Source organism: Pristiophorus japonicus, chromosome 14, assembly GCF_044704955.1.
Source record: "Pristiophorus japonicus isolate sPriJap1 chromosome 14, sPriJap1.hap1, whole genome shotgun sequence".
In the NCBI taxonomy this organism is placed as follows: Eukaryota; Metazoa; Chordata; class Chondrichthyes; family Pristiophoridae; genus Pristiophorus; species Pristiophorus japonicus.
Window position 1 is genome coordinate 65,729,583 of NC_091990.1, and position 21,061 is coordinate 65,750,643.

Below are 21,061 nucleotides of genomic sequence, written 5' to 3' on the forward strand. Positions count from 1 at the left end.
GTCTAACTCTGGAGTCACACTGCTAGGTCGGTCTAACTCTGGAGCCACACTGCCAGCTCGGTCAGTCTAACTCTGGAGCCACACTGCCAGCTCGGTCGGTCTAACTCTGGAGCCACACTGCCAGCTCGGTTGGTCTAACTCTGGAGTCACACTGCTAAGTCGGTCTAACTCTGGAGCCACACTGCCAGCTCGGTCGGTCTAACTCTGGAGCCACACTGCCAGGTCGGTCGGTCTAACTCTGGAGCCACACTGCCAGCTCGGTCGGTCTAACTCTGGAGTCACACTGCTAGGTCGGTCTAACTCTCGAGCCACACTGCCAGCTCGGTCGGTCTAACTCTGGAGCCACACTGCCAGCTCGGTCGATCTAACTGTGGTCACATTGTGTTTCCAGGCTATCCAGAACCCCAATGACGGGCAGATGCAGCAGAAGGCGTGGGATGCCGTGTGCCCACTAGTGGGCAAGCTGAAGAGCTTCTACGAGTTTTCCCTCAGGCTGGGTAAGTGAAGCCCCCAGAACCTGATCCCAGGGACACTTCGTGGCTGAGAGTGGGAGTCTGGAAATGCTCAGCGGTGGGATCGAGTTAATGTGTCCCGTCGATAACCTTTCGTCTCTCTCCACAGAAGCTTCCCCACCTGCTCATTTACTGATTTTATTTCAGAATTGCAGCAGCCGCAGTATTTCACGTGCAGACCATGCCCAGCTCAGACAATGGCGCTTTGCTGGGACCAGTCAGACAGCTAGTTGGGTTTTACCTGGTGACTCAGACTTCACAAGTGAGCGAGAGCAGACGGTGGAGGCAGGGACAGTGGGGAGTCCGAGTCGGAGGGGCAGCCCTCTCCAAACTCTGCCCATCTGGGCACAGGTACTGTACCCTGGGGGCCGGCGATGATAAAGATCATCATTGAGGGGCAGCAGCAGAGAATGTGCGATGTACTGACAGACCTTCCACGCACGATTGCAGAAAGAATGACCGGCTCAAGCATGAGTGGCTTAATGTAGCTGGGCAATTCGATGATGTCGTCTTCCATGGATAGATTGGCCAACTCTGAGGAACATCAAACATGTCAAACACAAATCCATACAGGCCTTGACCACGGCCATGCAGACTCTGGAGGGCAGCATGTCAGGCGCCTTAAATAGGATGACAGACACCCTGGCTTACAGCGCGTCACTGATCTGCAGCAAACTGCTGTCCAGCACAGTGATAGCGGGGCAGTGCGGCTGTCCTGTGAGAGGGATGATGGTGAAAGGATCCCACCTCTCACGCGTTGCCCCCCCCTCCCCTCAGTCAGAGCCCCACACGCTGCCTCGTCTCCCGGCGGCCGAGTCTGCCCCTGCACAGGTGTGGGATGAGCAGTGTTTGGCGGGGCCCTCACAGGCTCCAAAGCCCAGGGGTCAGCGGCCTGAGCATCTCAGCAGACAGAGCAGGGAGTGAGCAGCCTGTCTCTACCTCTGCTCAACCAACAGGGGCTGCACCACGTAGAAACAGTAGGGAAAGGAAGAGTAAGGCACAAGTGTATATGGGTGTATGAGAAAATGTGATGTGAAGTTTCCAATGTTTCGTAGAATCACATTAGAAGTATTAGTTTGCCCCATTTTCCAGTGATGCCCATTATTGGTTGCTGGGTGGGAACTGAGCTTTTCAGTGGCTTGTTGATGGATGGGAATACATGAATTGCTGAGGACCAATGGGTGTTGTGCAATGGGTGGGTGGTTACAGGACTGCTCCGTGTCAGTGGGATTGGGTTGGGGCGGTGAGAGTGAGCGCTGGAGGTCACTGTTGCATCAGTGCAGTGAGACTGACTGACTCAACCTGACTGAACAAAGGTTTTCTCCAGCACCCTGGGCAGCACTGTGAGCAGCTGGTGCAGCTTTGGCACTGTCATCCTCCTCCTCCTCATCCTCTTCATCCTCCTCCTCCTCCTCATCCTCCTCTTCATCCTCCTCCTCCTCCTCTTCATCCTCCTCCTCCTCCTCATCCTCCTCTTCATCCTCCTCCTCCTCCTCCTCATCTTCATCCTCCTCCTCCTCCTCCTCATCTTCATCCTCCTCCTCCTCATCCTCCCCTTCTCCTCCTCATCCTCCTCTTCATCCTCCTGCTCCTCCTCCTCTTCATCCTCCTCCTCCTCATCTTCATCCTCCTCATCCTCCTCCTCATCTTCATCCTCCTCTTCATCCTCCTCCTCCTCATCTTCATCCTCCTCCTCTTCATCCTCCTCCTCATCTTCATCCTCCTCCTCCTCATCTTCATCCTCCTCCTCCTCCATCCTCCTCCTCATCCTCCTCCTCATCCTCCTCCTCATCTTCATCCTCCTCCTCCTCCTCTTCATCCTCCTCCTCTTTATCCTCCTCCTCCTCCTCCTCATCTTCATCCACCTCATCCTCCTCCTCATCTTCATCCTCCTCCTCCTCCTCTTCATCCTCCTCATCCTCCTCCTCATCTTCATCCTCCTCCTCCTCCTCTTCATCCTCCTCCTCTTCATCCTCCTCCTCCTCCTCATCTTCATCCACCTCATCCTCCTCCTCATCTCCATCCTCCTCCTCTTCATCCTCCTCATCCTCCTCCTCATCTTCATTCTCCTCCTCCTCCTCCTCTTCATCCTCCTCCTCTTTATCCTCCTCCTCCTCCTCATCTTCATCCACCTCATCCTCCTCCTCATCTTCATCCTCCTCCTCCTCATCCTCATCTTCATCCTCCTCCTCATCCTCATCCTCCTCCTCCTCTTCATCCTCCTCCTCCTCTTCATCCTCCTCATCTTCATCTTCATCCTCCTCCTCCTCCTCATCTCCTCTTCATCCTCCTCCTCCTCCTCCTCATCCTCCTCATCCTCCTCCTCCTCATCCTCCTCTTCATCCTTCTCATAATCCTCCTCCTCCTCTTCATCCTCCTCCTCGTCCTCTTCATCCTCCTCCTCCTCATCCTCCTCCTCCTCCTCATCCTCCTCCTCATCTTCATCCTCCTCCTCCTCCTCCTCATCTTCATCCACCTCATCCTCCTCCTCATCTTCATCCTCCTCCTCCTCATCCTCATCTTCATCCTCCTCCTCATCCTCATCCTCATCTTCATCCTCCTCCTCATCCTCATCCTCCTCCTCATCCTCCTCCTCCTCTTCATCCTCCTCCTCCTCTTCATCCTCCTCATCTTCATCTTCATCCTCCTCCTCCTCATCCTCCTCCTCTTCATCCTCCTCCTCCTCCTCCTCATCCTCCTCATCCTCCTCCTCCTCATCCTCCTCTTCATCCTTCTCATAATCCTCCTCCTCCTCTTCATCCTCCTCCTCCTCGTCCTCTTCATCCTCCTCCTCCTCATCCTCCTCCTCCTCCTCCTCATCCTCCTCCTCCTCTTCATCCTCCTCCTCCTCCTCCTCATCCTCCTCATCCTCCTCCTCCTCATCCTCCTCTTCATCCTTCTCATAATCCTCCTCCTCCTCTTCATCCTCCTCCTCCTCGTCCTCTTCATCCTCCTCCTCCTCATCCTCCTCCTCCTCCTCATCCTCCTCCTCTTCATCCTCCTCCTCCTCCTCCTCATCCTCCTCATCCTCCTCCTCCTCATCCTCCTCTTCATCCTTCTCATAATCCTCCTCCTCCTCTTCATCCTCCTCCTCCTCGTCCTCTTCATCCTCCTCCTCCTCATCCTCCTCCTCCTCCTCCTCATCCTCCTCCTCATCTTCATCCTCCTCCTCCTCCTCATCCTCCTCCTCCTCCTCCTCCTCTTCTTCTTCCTCCTCTTGCTCTTTCTCCTCCTTATTCTGGACACCCTCACTGGCAGGTACTGAAGGCTGCTGCACATGTGTTCAGGCACCTGAAGCATACCTGGAGCATGTCGCTCACTTGCTCAGTGACAGGCCTGCTTGTTTAATGGCTGTCATCACACCGCCCTCGGGCTTCATTGGTTGAGTTTCTGACAGGTGTCAGCAGCCAAGTTTGAAGTGGTGTCCCTTGTCTCCCAGCAGCCACTCCTTAAGTCTGTTTGCAGGTTCATAGTATCAGCTGTGGCTCAGTGGGTAGCACTCTCACCTTTGGATCAGAAGGTTGTGAGTTGAGTACAAAAAAATCTAGGCTGACACTCCAGTGCAGTGCCGAGGGAGTGCTGCACTGTTGGAGGTGCCGTCTTTCAGATTATACGTTAAACCGAGGCCCCGTCTGCCCTCTCAGATGGACGTAAAAGATCTCATGGCACTATTTTGAAGAAGAGCAGGGGAGTTATCCCTGGGGTCCCGACCAATATTTATCCCTCAATCAACAGAACAAAAACAGATTATCTGGTCATTATCACATTGCTGTTTGTGGGAGCTTGCTATGCGCAAATTAGCTGCAACGTTTCCTACATTACAACAGCGACTACACTCCAAAAATACTTCATTGGCTGTAAAGTGCTCTGGGACAGGCGATGGTTGTGAAAGGCGCTATATAAATGCAAGTCTTCCTTTTCTTTTGAAGGAGGTTGGAGTGTCGTAGGATGAAAGCATCGTGGCAGCTCCCCATGAATCTGCCGCAGCCCACAGAAACATTTCCTTGCGGCAGCACACCAGCGGCACATGGATGGAGCGGAATTGCTCGCGGCTCACACATACCCCTGGGGGATGTGGGGTGTGCGGTGTGCCTGGTGTGGATAGGCCATGACACCCTGCACCTGTGGCAAGTCAGCCGGAGACACAAACCCGAGCGCCCGCTCATTCTGACCGGCATCATTGCAGGCGAAGTTCACCTGGAAAACAAGCCGTCAGTTACCTGCCTTAACCATGTGTGGCCGATCCTGCAGCTGTCCCCGGCACAGTCCTGGGAGGAGCCACAGATGGTGGTGGCAGTTTCTGCAGCCGCTGGTAATGTGTGGCCACCGGGTCCATAGGGCAGGCCCTCTTCATGGAGGCTGCACATGTCTGCCACCACCTGATGCCACAATCTCAGCCTGAGGGAGCACTGCTCTTCCCTGAGGTCACGGAGACTCAACCTCGCGGGTAGTGCCTTCTATGAGCTGAACCTCTGTGCTGTCCACTCTGTGCTGCCAACTCTGTGGCCCCCGTGCCCCCCCCCCATGACCCCCATGCCCCTCCTGTGCTGCTGTCCCTGTGCTGCCCTCTCTGTGCCCCCTCTGTGCTGTCCTCCTCTGTGCTGCTCCTCTGTGCCCCCGTGCTGCCCCTCTGTGCTGCCCCTCTGTGCCCCCCCGTACTGACCCCTCTTTGTGCCCCCTCTGTGCTGCCCCCACTCTGTACCCTCCCGTGCTGCCCCCCATGCCCCCCCATTGCTCTCCCAGTGTACCCCTGTGCTGACCCCTCTTTGTGCCCCCTCTGCTGCCCCCCCTCTGTGCTGCCCACCCTCTGTACCCTCCCGTACTGCCCCCCTGTGCCCCCCGTGCCCCGCTGTGCCCCCCTGCCTCCCGTGCCCCCCCCCCCCCCGTGCCCCCCTGTGCCCCCCCTGTACTGACCCCTCTCTGCTCCCCCTCTCTGCTGATCACCTGCACATCTCTCCACTGCAGGCTGGTGCTGTTACTGATGGTCACCATGCTCCGCATCTAAGGGCCAATCTGAGGCAGCATGGTACCACTGCCCTTGGGTTTCAACAACAACAACCAGGGGGCATAGATTTAAAGTAATTGGTAGAAGGTTTAGAGGGGATTTGAGGAAACATTTCTTCACGCAGAGGGTGGTGGGGGTCTGGAACTCACTGCTTGAAAGGGTACTGCCTTAAAAAGTACTCTGATGTGCTGCTGAAATGGCATAACCTGCAGGGTTACAGACCAAAAGCTGGAAAGTGGGATTCGGCAGGATAGCTCTCTGTCGGCCGCTGCGGACATGATGGGCTGAAATGGCCTCCTTCCGTGCTGTAAATTGCTATGATTCTATCAACAACAAAACTTGCATTTTTATAGCGCCTTTAACATAGTAAAACATCCCAAGGTGCTTCACAGGAGTGTTAGCAAACAAAATTTGACACCAAGCCACAAAAAGAGATATTAGTGCAGGTGACCAAAAGCTTGGTCAAAGAGTTAGGTTTGAAGGCGCATCTTAATGGAGGAACTAAAGTTCGAGATGGAGAGGTTTAGGGAGGGAGTTCCAGAGCTTAGGGCTAGGCAGCTGAAGGTATAGCCACCAATGGTTGAGCAGTTATAATTGGGGATGCTCAAGGGGCCAGAATTGGAGGAGCGCAGACATCTCAGTGGGTTGTTGGGTTGGAGTAGGTTACAGAGATAGGGTGGGGCGAGGCCATGGAAGGATTTTGAAACAATGATGAGAATTTTAAAATAATTTTGTAATATTGGGAGCCAATGCAGGCCGCAAGCACAGGGGTGATAGGTGAACGGGACGTGGTGCGAGATAGGACACAGGCATTAAACGCACTGAGACCAATACGAACAAGAAAGCAGTCCAACATGTAGTTATGTGTGTGTGCGGGAGGTCAGTGCTGGGGACCAGTGGTAGTGGGATCAACCTTCGTCGCCTCCAGTCCAGATCCAAGGTCATCCCATCCTCTGTCATCAGCTTATAGTACGCAGGCGACGCTTGCGTTTACACACACTCGGAGGTCGAACTCCAAACCATCGTCAACATCTTCACTGAAGCATATGAGAGTATGGGCCTTACACTAAACATCTGTAAGACAAAGTTCCTCCACCAACCTGCTCCCACCATGTGGCAGTGCTCCCTAATTATCAAAATCCATGATGAGACCTTGGACAACATGGACCATTTTCCATACCTCAGAAGCCTACTGTTAACAAGGGCAAATGTCGATGATGAAGTCCAGCACCGCCTCCAGTGCGCCAGTGCAGTCTTCGGTCGCCTGAGGAAGAGAGTGCTTGAAGACCGAGACCTCAAATCTGGCACCAAGCTCAAGGTCTACAGAACAGTACTGATACCCGCCCTCCTGTATGGCTCAGAGACGTAGACCATATACAGTGGACACCTCAAAGCACTGGAGAAGTACCACCAACGCTACCTCTACAAGATCCTGAAAATCCATTGGCAGGATAGGTGCACCAATGTCGGCATTCTCTCTCAGGCCAACATTCCCAGCATCGAAGCACTGACCACACTCGACCAGCTCCGAGGGATGGGCCACATTGTCCGCATGCCCGATACTGGACTCCCGAAACAAGCGCTCTACTCTGAGCTCCGACACAGCAAGCGAGCCCCAGGTGGGCAGAGGAAATGCTTCAAGGACACCCTTAAAGCCTCCTTGAAAAAATGTAACATCCCCACCGACTCTTGGGAATCCCTGGCCCAAAACCGCTCAAAGTGGAGGAAAAGCATCCGGGAAGGCACTGAACACCTCGAGTCTCTTCGCCGAGAGCAAGCTGAAGCCAACGGAAGGAGCGTGCGGCAACCCAGGCACCCCACCCACCCGTTTGCCCCACCTGTGACAGAGACTGTCGGCCCCGCACTGGACTGTTCATCCACCTGAGAACTCATTTTAATGTGGAAAGAAGTCTTCCTTGACTCTGAGGGACTGCCTGAGAGAAGAAAGAGTGCTGGGGGTCGGGGGTCAATGCTGGGGGTCAGGGGTCAGTGCTGGGGTCGGGGACAGTGCTAGGGGTCGGGGGTCAGTGCTGGGGTCAGTGCCGGGGGTCAAGGGTCAGTGCTGAGTTATGTTACAATTATATAAAGCTCTGGTGAGACCCTGTCTGGACACTGTTCAGTTCTGGGACCGGCCTCTGGGAAGGATATATTGGCCTGGGCGAGGGAGCAGCACAGATTCCCCAGAATGATACCCGGGTTAGAGGGTTACATTATGAGGACAGGTTGCATACTCTAAGCTGTATTCTCTTGGGTTTAAAAGTTTGAGAGATGATCTGATTAATTTGTTTAAAATGTTAAAAGTGTTTGATTGGGTAGATGGATAGAAACGATTTGCTCTGGTGGGGAATCCAGAACAAGAGGGCAGAATCCTCACATTAAAGCCAAGCCATTCACGATTGAAATCAAGAAACACTTCTTCACACAAAGGGTAGTGGAAATCGGGAACTTCCTTCCCAAAAGGCTGTGGATGTTGGTGGTCAATTGAAGCTTTCAAGACTGAGAACAATAGACCTTTGTACACCTCACCATTGGCTGCCGTACCTTCAGCTGCCTGGGCCCCAAGCTCTGGAACTCCCCCCGTCAACCTCTTCACCTCTCCACCTCTTTCCTCCTTTAAGATGTCCTTTAAAACATATGCATTTGGTCACCTGCCCTAATATCTCCTTATGTGGCTCGGTGTCAAATTTTGTTTGATAACGCTTCTGTGAAACGCAATGGGATGTTTTACAATGTTAAATGCACTGTATAAATACAAGTTATTGTAAGGATATCTAGGGATATGGAACAATTGCGGGGAGATGGAGTTGAGGTACAGATCAGCCCTGATCAAATTGAATGGCGCGACAGGCTGGAGGGGCTGAATGACCTCCTCCTGTTCCTATATTTCAACAGGGCAGGGTTCGCAATACGACAGGTCATGTGACACATCGGGTGAGACCAATACTAGAGGCGAATGAGGGGTTCAAAATCACAAGGGGTCTGGACAGAGTAGATCGAGAGAAATTGTTCCCATTGGTGGAAGGGTGGAGAACCAGAGGACACAGATTGAAGGTGATTGGCAAGAGGACCAAAGGTGACATAAGTAAACACTTTTTTATGCAGCGAGTGGTTAGGATCTGGAATGCTCTGCCTGAAAGGATGGTGGAGGCAGACTCAATCACTGCCTTCAAAAGGGAGTTGGATAGTACCTGAAAGAAAAAAATTGCAGGATTATGGGAAAGGGCGGGGGAGTGGGACTGACTGAGGTGCTGTTACAGACAGCCAGCACGGGCTCGACAGGCCGAATGGCCTCCTTCTGTGCCATGACCATTCTATGACTCTGTCAGCAGGAAGAGGATGTGAGCCTGCTTTGCAATGACATGGTGTGACCTTACTGCCATTCCTTTACAGAGTCTGCGCTGCGGAGTTTACTGGAGGCACTGACCAGTCCTCCCCACAGCCCCATCCAGCACCTGGAGCGCGAGCAAGCACTCGCCAAACAGTTCGCTGAGATTCTACACTTCACCCTCAGCTTCGACGAACTCAAGGTATCCAACCATAAACACGCACACACACACATCCCCACACACACACTCACACATACATCCCCACACACACACTCACACACACATCCCCACACACACACTCACACACACACACTCACACACACATCCCCACACACACACACGTCCCCACACACACACTCACACACACATCCCCACACACACACACACACACACGTCCCCACACACACACTCACACACACACATACACACACACACACGTCCTCACACACACACTCACACACACATACACACACACACACACACACATCCCCACACACACACACTCACATACACGCACACACACACACACATCCCCACACACACACTCACACACACATCCCCACACACACACACGTCCTCATACACACACTCACACACACATCCCCACACACACACTCACACATCCCCACACACACACTCACATACACGCACACACACACACACATCCCCACACACACACTCACACACACATCCCCACACACACACACATGTCCCCACACACACACTCACACACACAAATACACACACGTCCCCACACACACACTCACACACACACTCACACACACACATACACACACACACACACGTCCTCTCACACACACACACACACATCCCCACACACACACTCACATACACGCACACACACACACACATCCCCACACATACACTCACACACACATCCCCACACACACACGTCCCCACACACACACTCACACACACACATACACACACACACACACACGTCCTCACACACACACTCACACACACATACACACACACACACACACATCCCCACACACACACTCACATACACGCACACACACACACATCCCCACACACACTCACACACACATCCCCACACACACACTCACACACACATCCCCACACACATCCCCACACACACATCCCCACACACACACACATCCTCACACGCACACACAGTAACACACATCCCCACACATACACTCACATGCACACACACACACACGGTAACACACATCCCCACACACACACTCACACACACACACAGTAACACACATCCCCACACTCACACGCACACACACACACACACACACACAGAAATATTCACACACACACACAGAAATATTCACACACACACACACACACACACACACACAGTAATACACACATCCCCACACACATCCCCACACATACACACACACAAACACACAGTAACACACAATAACACACCCATCCCAACACACATCCCCACACACACACTATAACACATACACACAGAAACACTCACACTAACACACATTCCCACATACACACACACACACACATCCCCACACACACACACGTCCTCATACACACACTCACACACACATCCCCACACACACACTCACACATCCCCACACACACACTCACATACACGCACACACACACACACATCCCCACACACACACTCACACACACATCCCCACACACACACACATGTCCCCACACACACACTCACACACACACATACACACACGTCCCCACACACACACTCACACACACACTCACACACACACATACACACACACACACACGTCCTCTCACACACACACACACACATCCCCACACACACACTCACATACACGCACACACACACACACACATCCCCACACATACACTCACACACACATCCCCACACACACACGTCCCCACACACACACTCACACACACACATACACACACACACACACGTCCCCACACACACACTCACATACACGCACACACACACACATCCCCACACACACTCACACACACATCCCCACACACACACTCACACACACATCCCCACACACATCCCCACACACACATCCCCACACACACACACATCCTCACACGCACACACAGTAACACACATCCCCACACATACACTCACATGCACACACACACACACGGTAACACACATCCCCACACACACACTCACACACACACACAGTAACACACATCCCCACACTCACACGCACACACACACACACACACACACAGAAATATTCACACACACAGAGAGAAATATTCACACACACACACACACACACACACACACAGTAATACACACATCCCCACACACATCCCCACACATACACACACACAAACACACAGTAACACACAATAACACACCCATCCCAACACACATCCCCACACACACACTATAACACATACACACAGAAACACTCACACTAACACACATTCCCACACACACACACACACACACACACAGTAACACACATCCACACACACACTCACACACAAACCGCACAACCACACACGCACGCACACACACCATGCACACCACACAAAAAGAAACACATGCACATTTACACGCACACAACCACCAAAACACACATTGATAAATACAAATACATACGCACAAACCTGCACGTTCACATATGCGTGGATAGAAACACACCTGCAGACACACACATGCGCACATCCTCACATATATCCACACACCCGCACACACGACCCGACAGAAACACACACACACTCGCACACACATACATCCAAAAACACATCTACACGCACACCCACATACACACACCCTCAAACACTCCCTCACACACACACACACACAGCCCCACACACACTCCCCCCGATCACCGACCCCCCCCTCCCCACCGGATCACCGACCCACTCGATCATAAGAACATAATAACATAAGAAATAGGAACAGGAGTAGGCCACCTGGCCCCTCGAGCCTGCTCCGCCATTTAATAATATCATGGCTGATCTGATCATGGACTCAGCTCCACTTCCCTGCCCGCTCCCCATAACCCTTTATTCCCTTATTGCTCAAAAATCTGTCTATTTCCGCCTTAAATATATTCAATGACCCAGCCTCCACAGCTCTCTAGGGCTGAGAATTCCACAGATTTACAATCCTCTGAGAGAAGAAATTCCTCCCCATTAAATGTGCATCCCCTTATTCTGAGACTATGCCCCCTAGTTTTAGTTTCCCCTATAAGTGGAAATATCCTCTCTGCATCCACCTTGTCAAGCCCCCTCATTATCTTATGTTTCAATAAGATCACCTCTCATTCTTCTGAACTCCAATGAGTATAGGCCCAACCTACTCAAACTATCTTCATAAGTCAACCCCCTCATCTCCGGAATTAACCTAGTGAACCTTCTCTGAACAACCTCCAATGCAAGTATATCCTTCCTTCAATACGGAGACTAAAACTGTACTCCAAGTGTGGCCTCACCAATACCCTGTACAGTTGTAGCAGGACTTCTCTGCTTTTATACTCTATCCCCCTTGCAATAAAGGCCAACATTCCATTTGCCTTCCTGATTACTTGCTAACATACCAACATTTTGTGTTTCATGCACAAGGACCTCCCAGGTCCCTCTGTACTGCAGCATTTTGTAATTTCTCTCCATTTAAATTGTATTTTGCTTTTCTGTTTTTTCTGCCAAAGTGGATAACCTCACTTTTTCCCACATTATACTCCATCTGCCAAATATTTGCCCACTCACTTAACCTGTCTATATCCCTTTGCAGATTTTTTGTGTCCTCCTCTCAACTTGTTTTCCCATCCATCTTTGTATCATCAGCAAACTTGGCTACATTACACTCGGTCCCTTCATCCAAGTCATTAATATAGATTGTAAATAGTTGAGGACCCAGCACCGATCCCTGTGGCACCCCACTCGTTGCCGTTTGCCAACTGGAAAATGACCCATTTATCCCGACTCTCTGTTTTCTGTTAGTTAGCCAATCCTCTATCCATGCTAATATATTACCCCCAACCTTGTGAAATTTATCTTATGCAGTAACCTTTTATGTGGCACCTTATCAAATGCCTTCTGGAAATCTAAATACACCACATCCACTGGTTCCCCCTTATCCACCCTGCTCATTATATCCTCAAAGAACTCCAGAATTTGTCAAAGGTGATTTCTTTTTCATAAAACTGTGCTGACTCTGCTTCATTGAATTATACTTTTCCAAATGTCCCGCTACTGCTTCCTTAATAATGGACTCCAGCATTTTCCCAACGACAGATGTTAGGCTAACTGGTCTATAGTTTCCTTCTTTCTGTCTGCTTCCTTTTTTAAATAGTGGTGTTACATTTGCGGTTTTCCAATCTGCTGGGACCTCCCCAGAATCCATGGAATTTTGGAAGATTACAACCAATGCATCCACCATCTCTGCAGCCACTTCTTTCAAGACCCCCCGACCCACCCGATCTCTGACCCCCCCGACCCCCCCCGACCACCAACCCCCCCGACACCGCCGATCACCGACCTCCCCGACCCCACGATCATCGACCCCCCCAGATCACTGACCCCCCCGATCTCTGACCCTCCCCGATCACCAACCCCCCAGATCACAGACCACCCTGACCCCCCTGATCTTTGACCCCCCCGACCCCACCGATCACCGACCGCCCGATCATTGACCCCACTGAAGGACCCGAACAATGACCCCCCCCCCGACGCCCCCGATCACCGACCCCCCCGATAACTGATCCCCCTGAACCCCCTGATCTCTGACCCCCCGACCCTCCCCGATTTCTGACCCCCACGACCCCCCCCGATCTCTGACCCCACCACCCCCCCGATCTCTGACCCCCCGCGACTCCCCCATCTCTGACCCCCCCAATCCACAACCCCCCCGTTCTCTGACACCCCCACCCGATCCCCGACCACCCCGACCCCCCACTATCACCGACCCACCCGATTACCGACTCCCCCCGACCTCCCGACCCCCAATCTCTGACTCCCCCGACCCCCTCCGATCCCCGACCCCCCCCGATCACCGATACCCCCAACACCCCCAATCACAGACACCCCCGACCCCCCTAATGCCCCCGATCACCGACACCCCCAAACCCCCGAATCCCCGATCACCAGCCCCCCACTGACCCCCCCGATCACTGAAACCCCCTGACCCCACCGATCACCGACCCCCCTGATCTCTGACCCCCCCGAACCCCTGATCTCTGACCCCCCCGACCCCAAAACCACCAAACCCCCCGAACACCCCCATCTTTGACCCCCTGATCCCTGACCCCCCGACCCACCGGACCCCCCGCGATCACGACCCCCCCCGATCACCAACCCCCCCCGATCCTCGATCCCCCCAACCCCCCCCGATCACCGACTCCCCCCGACCACTGACCCCCCCCCTGACCGCCCCGATCACCGATCCCCCGATCTCCGAACCCCCCGGACCCTCCTGATCACCAACCCCCCCGACCCCCCGATCACCGACCCCCTGATTGCTGACCCCCCGACCCCCCCGACCCCCCAACCACCAAACCCCCCGAACACCCCCATCTTTGACCCCCCGATCCCTGACCCCCCGACCCACTGGACCCCCCGCGATCACGACCCCCCCCGATCACCGACCCCCCCGATCCTCGATCCCCCCAACCCCCCCCGATCACCGACTCCCCCCGACCACTGACCCCCCCTGACCGCCCCGATCACCGACCCCCCGATCTCCGAACCCCCCGGACCCTCCTGATCACCAACCCCCCCGACCCCCCGATCACCGACCCCCTGATTGCTGACCCCCCGACACCCCCGATCTTTGACCTCCCCGACCCCACCGATCACCGACCCCCTGATCATTGACCGCACGATCTTTGACCCCCGACCCCACCGATCACCGACCCCCTGATCATTAACCTCCCTGATCACTGACCCCCCGACTCCCCCGGTCTTTGACCCCCCCGACCCCACCGATCACCGACCCCCTGATCATTGACCCCCCGATCTTTGACCCCCCTCGACCCCACCGATCACTGACCCCCCGATCATTGACCCCACTGAAGGGCCCGAACAATGACCCCCCCCGATGACCGACCCCCCTGATAACTGATCCCCCTGAACCCCCTGATCTCTGACCCCCCGACCCCCCTGGTCTTTAACTCCCCCGACTTCACCGATCACCGACCCCCTGATCATTGACCCCCCCCGAATTCTGACCCCCACGACCCCGCCGATCTCTGACCCCCTGACCCCCCGATCTCTGACCCCCCGCGATGCCCCCATCTCTGATGCCCCCGATCCCCAACCCCCCCGATCACCCCGACCCCCCACGATCACCGACGCCCCCAATCACCGACTCCCCCGACCGCCCACTCCCAGATCACCGACCCCCCCCTGACCCCCCCCGACCCCCTCGATCACCGAACCCCCCTCACCCCCCCCGATCACTGACCCCCCCGACCCCCTACGATCACCGACCCCCCTGACCCCCCACGATCACCGACCCCCCCTGACCCCCACGATCATCGACCCCCCCTGAACCCCAATCAGCAACCCCCCCCCGATACCGGACCCCCCGACCCCCTGGCCCCCGATCTCTGACTCCCCCCAACCCCCCGGTCACCGACCCCCTCCGACTCCCCACGATCACTGACCCCCCCCTGATCACCGACCCCCTGACCCCCCCATGATCACTGAGCCCCCCTGACCCCCCCGACCCCTCCGATCACCGACCCCCCGCTGACCCACCACGATCACTGACCCCCCTGACCCCACCCAATCACCGACCCCCCCTGACCCCCCATGATCACCGACCCCCCCGATACCCGAGCCCCTCGACCCCCCGACCCCCCGAACTCTGACTCCCCCCAACATACCCGATCACCGAACCCCCGACCCCCCAACCCCCCCGATCCCCGACCCACCTGACCCCCCCGATCTCTGACCCCCTGACCCCCCTGACCCCCCGATCACTGACCCCCGTGATCCTCGACCCCCCCCTGACCCCTCGATCACCGACCCACATAACCCCCCCCGAACTCTGAACCCCCGGAACCCCTGATCTCTGATCCACCCGACCTTCCCGATCACCGACACCCCGATCTCCGACACCCCCGACCCCCCTGACTCCCCGATCTCCGACCACCCTGAATACCCAAACCCCTGATCACCAATTCCCCCCGAAACCCGAACCCCCGAACCCCCAACCCCCGGATCACCGACTCCCCCCGATCTCCGCCCCCCCACCCCCCTGATCTCCAATCCCCAACCCCTCTGAACCCCCAACCCCACGATCACCGACCCCCCCCGACCTTCCGATCACCGACTCCCCCTGACCCCCCGATCACCGAGCCCCCCTGACCCCTCAATCACCGACCCCCCCGACCCCACCGATCACCGACGCCCCCGATCCCCGAACCTCCCAATCACCGACCCACCTGACCCCCCCGATCTCTGACCCCCCGAGCCCCCTGACCCCCCGATCACCGACCCCCGCGATCATCGACCCCCCTGACCCCCGATCTCTGACCCCCCGAGCCCCCTGACCCCCCGATCACCGACCTCCGCGATCCTCGACCCCCCTGACCCCCCGATCACCGACCCACCTGACCCCCTCCGAACTCTGACCCCCCCCGAACCGCTGATCTCTGACCCACCCGACCCCCCCCGATCACCGACCCCCCGATCTCCGACAACAGCGACCCCCCTGACCTCCAATCTCCGACCCCCTGAATCCTCAACCACCTGATCACCGACTCCCCCCAACTGCCCGATCACCGACCCCCCGAAACCCCAACCCCCCAAACCCCCAACCCCCCAATCTCTGAACCCCCCGACCCCCCCTGATCTCCATTCCCCCTGACCCCCCCATCACCGACCCCCCAGACCCCCCGATCACCGACGCCCCCCGACACCCCATGACTGCCCCGAGAGCCGACCCCCCCTGACCACCTGATCACCGACACCCCCCGACCCCCGATCACCAACCCCCACAAAAGCCCAACCCCACGAACCCCCGACCCCCCGATCTCCGACCCCCCCGATCTCCAATCACACCGACCCCCTGAACACCCAATCGCCCGATCACCGAACCCCCCAGACCACCCCAATCACCGACCCACCCGACCCCCCGATCACCGGACCACCCCGATCACGGACTCCCCCCAACCCCACCGATCACCGACCCCCCCTGACCCCCCCCGATCACCGACCCCCCCGAACCCCTGAACCCCAAATCACCAACCCGCACGACCCCCCGATCACCGGACCACCCCGATCACGGACTCCCCCCGACCCCACCGATCACCAACTCCCCCCGACCCCCCCGATCACCAACTCCCCCCGACAACCCGATCACCGACCCCCCCTGACCCCCCCGATCACCGACCCCCCCGAACCCCTGAACCCCAAATCACCGACCCGCACGACCCCCCGATCACCGATCCCCAGACCCCCCCCGACCCCACCGAGCACCGACCCCCCCCAACCCCCCCCGATCACCGACCACCCTGACCCCCCCCGAGCACCTCCCCAACCGCCCCGATCACTGACCCCCCCCACCCCCCCAATCACCGACCCCCCTGACCCCCCTGATCACCGATCCCCCCTGACCCCCCCCAACACCGATCCCCTCCGGCCCCCCGACCATCGACCCCCTCAATAATTGATCCCCCTGAACCCCCTGATCTCAGAAACCCCGACCCTCCCCGATTTCTGACTCCCGCCGACCCCCCCGATCACTGACCCCCCGGCCCCCCGATCACCAACCCCAACTGACCCCCCCCGATCACCGACTCCCCCGTGACCCCCCCGATTACCGCCCCCCTCCAACCCTCCCCAATAACTGATCCCCCTGAACCCCCTGATCTCAGAAACCCCTCCGATCCCCGATCTCTGACTCCCCCCGACCCCTCCGATCCCCGAGCCCCCCGATCACCGACTCCCCCCGACCCCTCGATCACCGACCCCCCTGAAGCCCAATGCTAATGAGGCCTTGCTGTGAAGATTGCAAAGCCTTGCCCTGTCGAAGCATGTGAGCAATGAGGGGGAGTCCCATTGGATGGTCCGCACAACACAAACAACCCGCGACAATCAGCAGTTTCATCAAAAAGGTGGAATGAAATGCTATGAATCTTGCTGATGTGTCTGTGCTTCATGCAGATGACGAATCCGGCAATCCAGAATGACTTCAGCTACTATCGCAGAACCGTCAGCCGCAACAGGATCAATAACATGAAGGTACATTACACGTTGAGTTCGGTGGGACACACACTGCTGTTTCACACTCTGGGACAGTGGGCCACACACTGACCTTTCACACTCTGGAACACTGGGTCACACACTGACCTTTCACACTCTGGGACAGTGGGTCACACACTGAACTTTCACACTCTGGGACAGTGGATCACACACTGACCTTTCACATTCTGGGACAGTGGGTCACACACTGACCTTTCACACTCTGGGATCTGGGGTCACACACTGACCTTTCACACTCTGGGACAGTGGGTCACCCACTGACCTTTCACACTCTGGGTCACTGGTCTCACACTGATATTTCACACTCTGGGACAGAGGGTCACACACTGACCTTTCACATTCTGGGACGGTGGCTCACACACTGACCTTTCACACTCTGGGACCTGGGGTCACACACTGACCTTTCACACACTGGGACATGGTGTCACACATTGACCTTTCACACTGTGAGGCACTGAGTCACACACTGACCTTTCACACTCTGGGCCACGGGGTCACAAACTGACCTTTCACACTCTGGGTCAGTTGGTCAGACACTGACCTTGGACACTCTGGGACAGTCGGTCACACGCTGACGTTTCACTCTATGGGACACGGGGTCACACACTGACCTTTCACAGTCTGGGACACAGGGTCACAAACTGACCTTTCACACTCTGGGACAATGGGTCACACACCGCCCTTTCACACTCTGGGACACAGGGTCACACACTGACCTATCACACTCTGGGACCGTAGGTCACACACTGACCTTTCACACTCTGGGCCACGGGGTCACACACTGACCTTTCACACTCTGGGACAGTGGGTCACACACTGACCTTTCACACTCTGGGATCTGGGGTCACACACTGACCTTTCACACTCTGGGACAGTGGATCACACACTGACCTTTCACACTCTGGGGCACTGGGTCACACACTGACCTTTCACACTCTGGGCCACGGGGTCACACACTGACCTTTTACTCTCTGGGACAGTTGGTCACACACTGACCTTGGACACTCTGGAACAGTCGGTCACACGCTGACCTTTCATACACTGGGACAGTGGGTCACACGCTGACCTTTCACACTATGGGACACGGGGTCACACACTGACCTTTCATAATCTGGGTCACTGTGTCACACACTGAACTTTCATACTCTGGAACAGTGGGTCACACAATGACCTTTCACACTCTGGGACCTGGGGTCACACACTGACCTTTCACACTCTGGGGCACTGGGTCACACACTGACCTTTCACACTCTGGGCCACGGGGTCACACAATGACCTTTCACACTCTGAGACAATGTGTCACACTGACCTTTCACACTCTTGGACACAGGGTCACACACTGACCTATCACACTCGGAGAGTGGGTCACACACAGACCTTTCACACTCTGGGACAGTGGGCCACACACTGACCTTTCACACTCTGGGTCACTGGGTCACATACTGACCGTTCACACTCTGGGACAGTGGGTCACGCACTGACCTTTCACACTCTGGGCCACTGGATCACACACTGACCTTTCACACTCTGGGACACTGGGTCACACAATGACATTTCACACTCTGGGACAGTTGGTCACCCAATGACCTTTCATACTCTGGGCCACGGGGTCACACACTGACCTTTCACACTCTGGGACCTGTTGTCACACACTGACCTTTCACACTCTGGGACATGGTGTCACACACTGACCTTTCACACTCTGGAGCACTGGATCACACACTGACCTTTCACACTCTGGGCCACGGGGTCACACACTGACCTTTCACACTCTCGGACAGTTGGTCACACACTGACCTTGGATACTCTGGGGCAGTCGGTCACACGCTGACCTTTCATACACTGGGACAGTGGGTCACACACTGACCTTTCACACTCTGGGACCGTAGGTCACACACTGAGATTTCACACTCTGGGACACAGGGTCACACACTGACCTTTCACACTCTGGGCCACGGGGTCACACACTGGCCTTTCATACTCTGGACAGTGGGTCACACACTGACCTTTCACACTCTGGGTCACTTTGTCACACACTGACATTTCACACGCTGGGACAGAGGGTCACACACTGACCTTTCACATTCTAGGACAGTGGGTCACACACTGACCTTTCACACTCTGGGACAGTGGGTCACACACTGACCTTTCACAGTCTGGGTCACTGGATCACACACCGACCTTTCACACTCTGAGGCACTGGGTCACACACTGACCTTTCACACTCTGGGCCACGGGGTCACAAACTGACCTTTCACACTCTGGAACAGTTGGTCAGACACTGACCTTGGACACTCTGGGACAGTCGGTCACACGCTGACCTTTCATACACTGGGAGAGTGGATCACACACTGACCTTTCACACAATGGGACACGGGGTCACACACTGACCTTTCACAATCTGGGACACAGGGTCACACACTGACGTTTCACACTCTGGGACACAGGGTCACACACTGACCTTTGACACTCTGGGGCAGCCGATCACACGCTGACCTTTCATACACTGGGACAGTGGGTCACACACTGATCTTTCACAGTCTGGGACCATAGGTCACACACTGACTTTTCACAATCTGTGTCAGTGGGACACACACTGAACTTTCACACTCTGGTTCACTGGGTCACACACTGACCTTTCACACTCTGGTTCACTGGGTTACACGCTGACCTTTCACACTCTGGGACACTGGGTCACACACTGAACTTTCATACTCTGGAACAGTGGGTCACACAATGACCTTTCACACTCTGGGACACTGGGTCACACACTGACCTTTCACACTCTGGGTCACTGGGTCACACACTGACATTTCACACTCTGGGACAGAGGGTCACACACTGACCTTTCACATTCTGGGACGGTGGCTCACACACTGACCTTTCACACTCTGGGACCTGGGGTCACACACTGACCTTTCACACACTGGGACATAGTGTCACACATTGACCTTTCACACTGTGAGGCACTGAGTCACACACTGACCTTTCACACTCTGGGC

At 55.6% G+C, this 21,061-nt stretch overlaps 1 protein-coding gene across 1 annotated transcript in view; it reads left to right on the plus strand.

The window, feature by feature from the left end:
- The window catches only part of LOC139279407 (CYFIP-related Rac1 interactor A-like), a 158,007-nt gene that overhangs the window by 23,666 nt on the left and 113,280 nt on the right, over positions 1–21,061 (plus strand). The window contains exons 5-7 of the mRNA XM_070898517.1: positions 392–497; positions 8,908–9,044; positions 17,961–18,038. Of these exons, the coding sequence (XP_070754618.1) occupies positions 392–497; positions 8,908–9,044; positions 17,961–18,038 (321 nt within the window). The remainder of the gene's footprint in view (positions 1–391; positions 498–8,907; positions 9,045–17,960; positions 18,039–21,061) is intronic.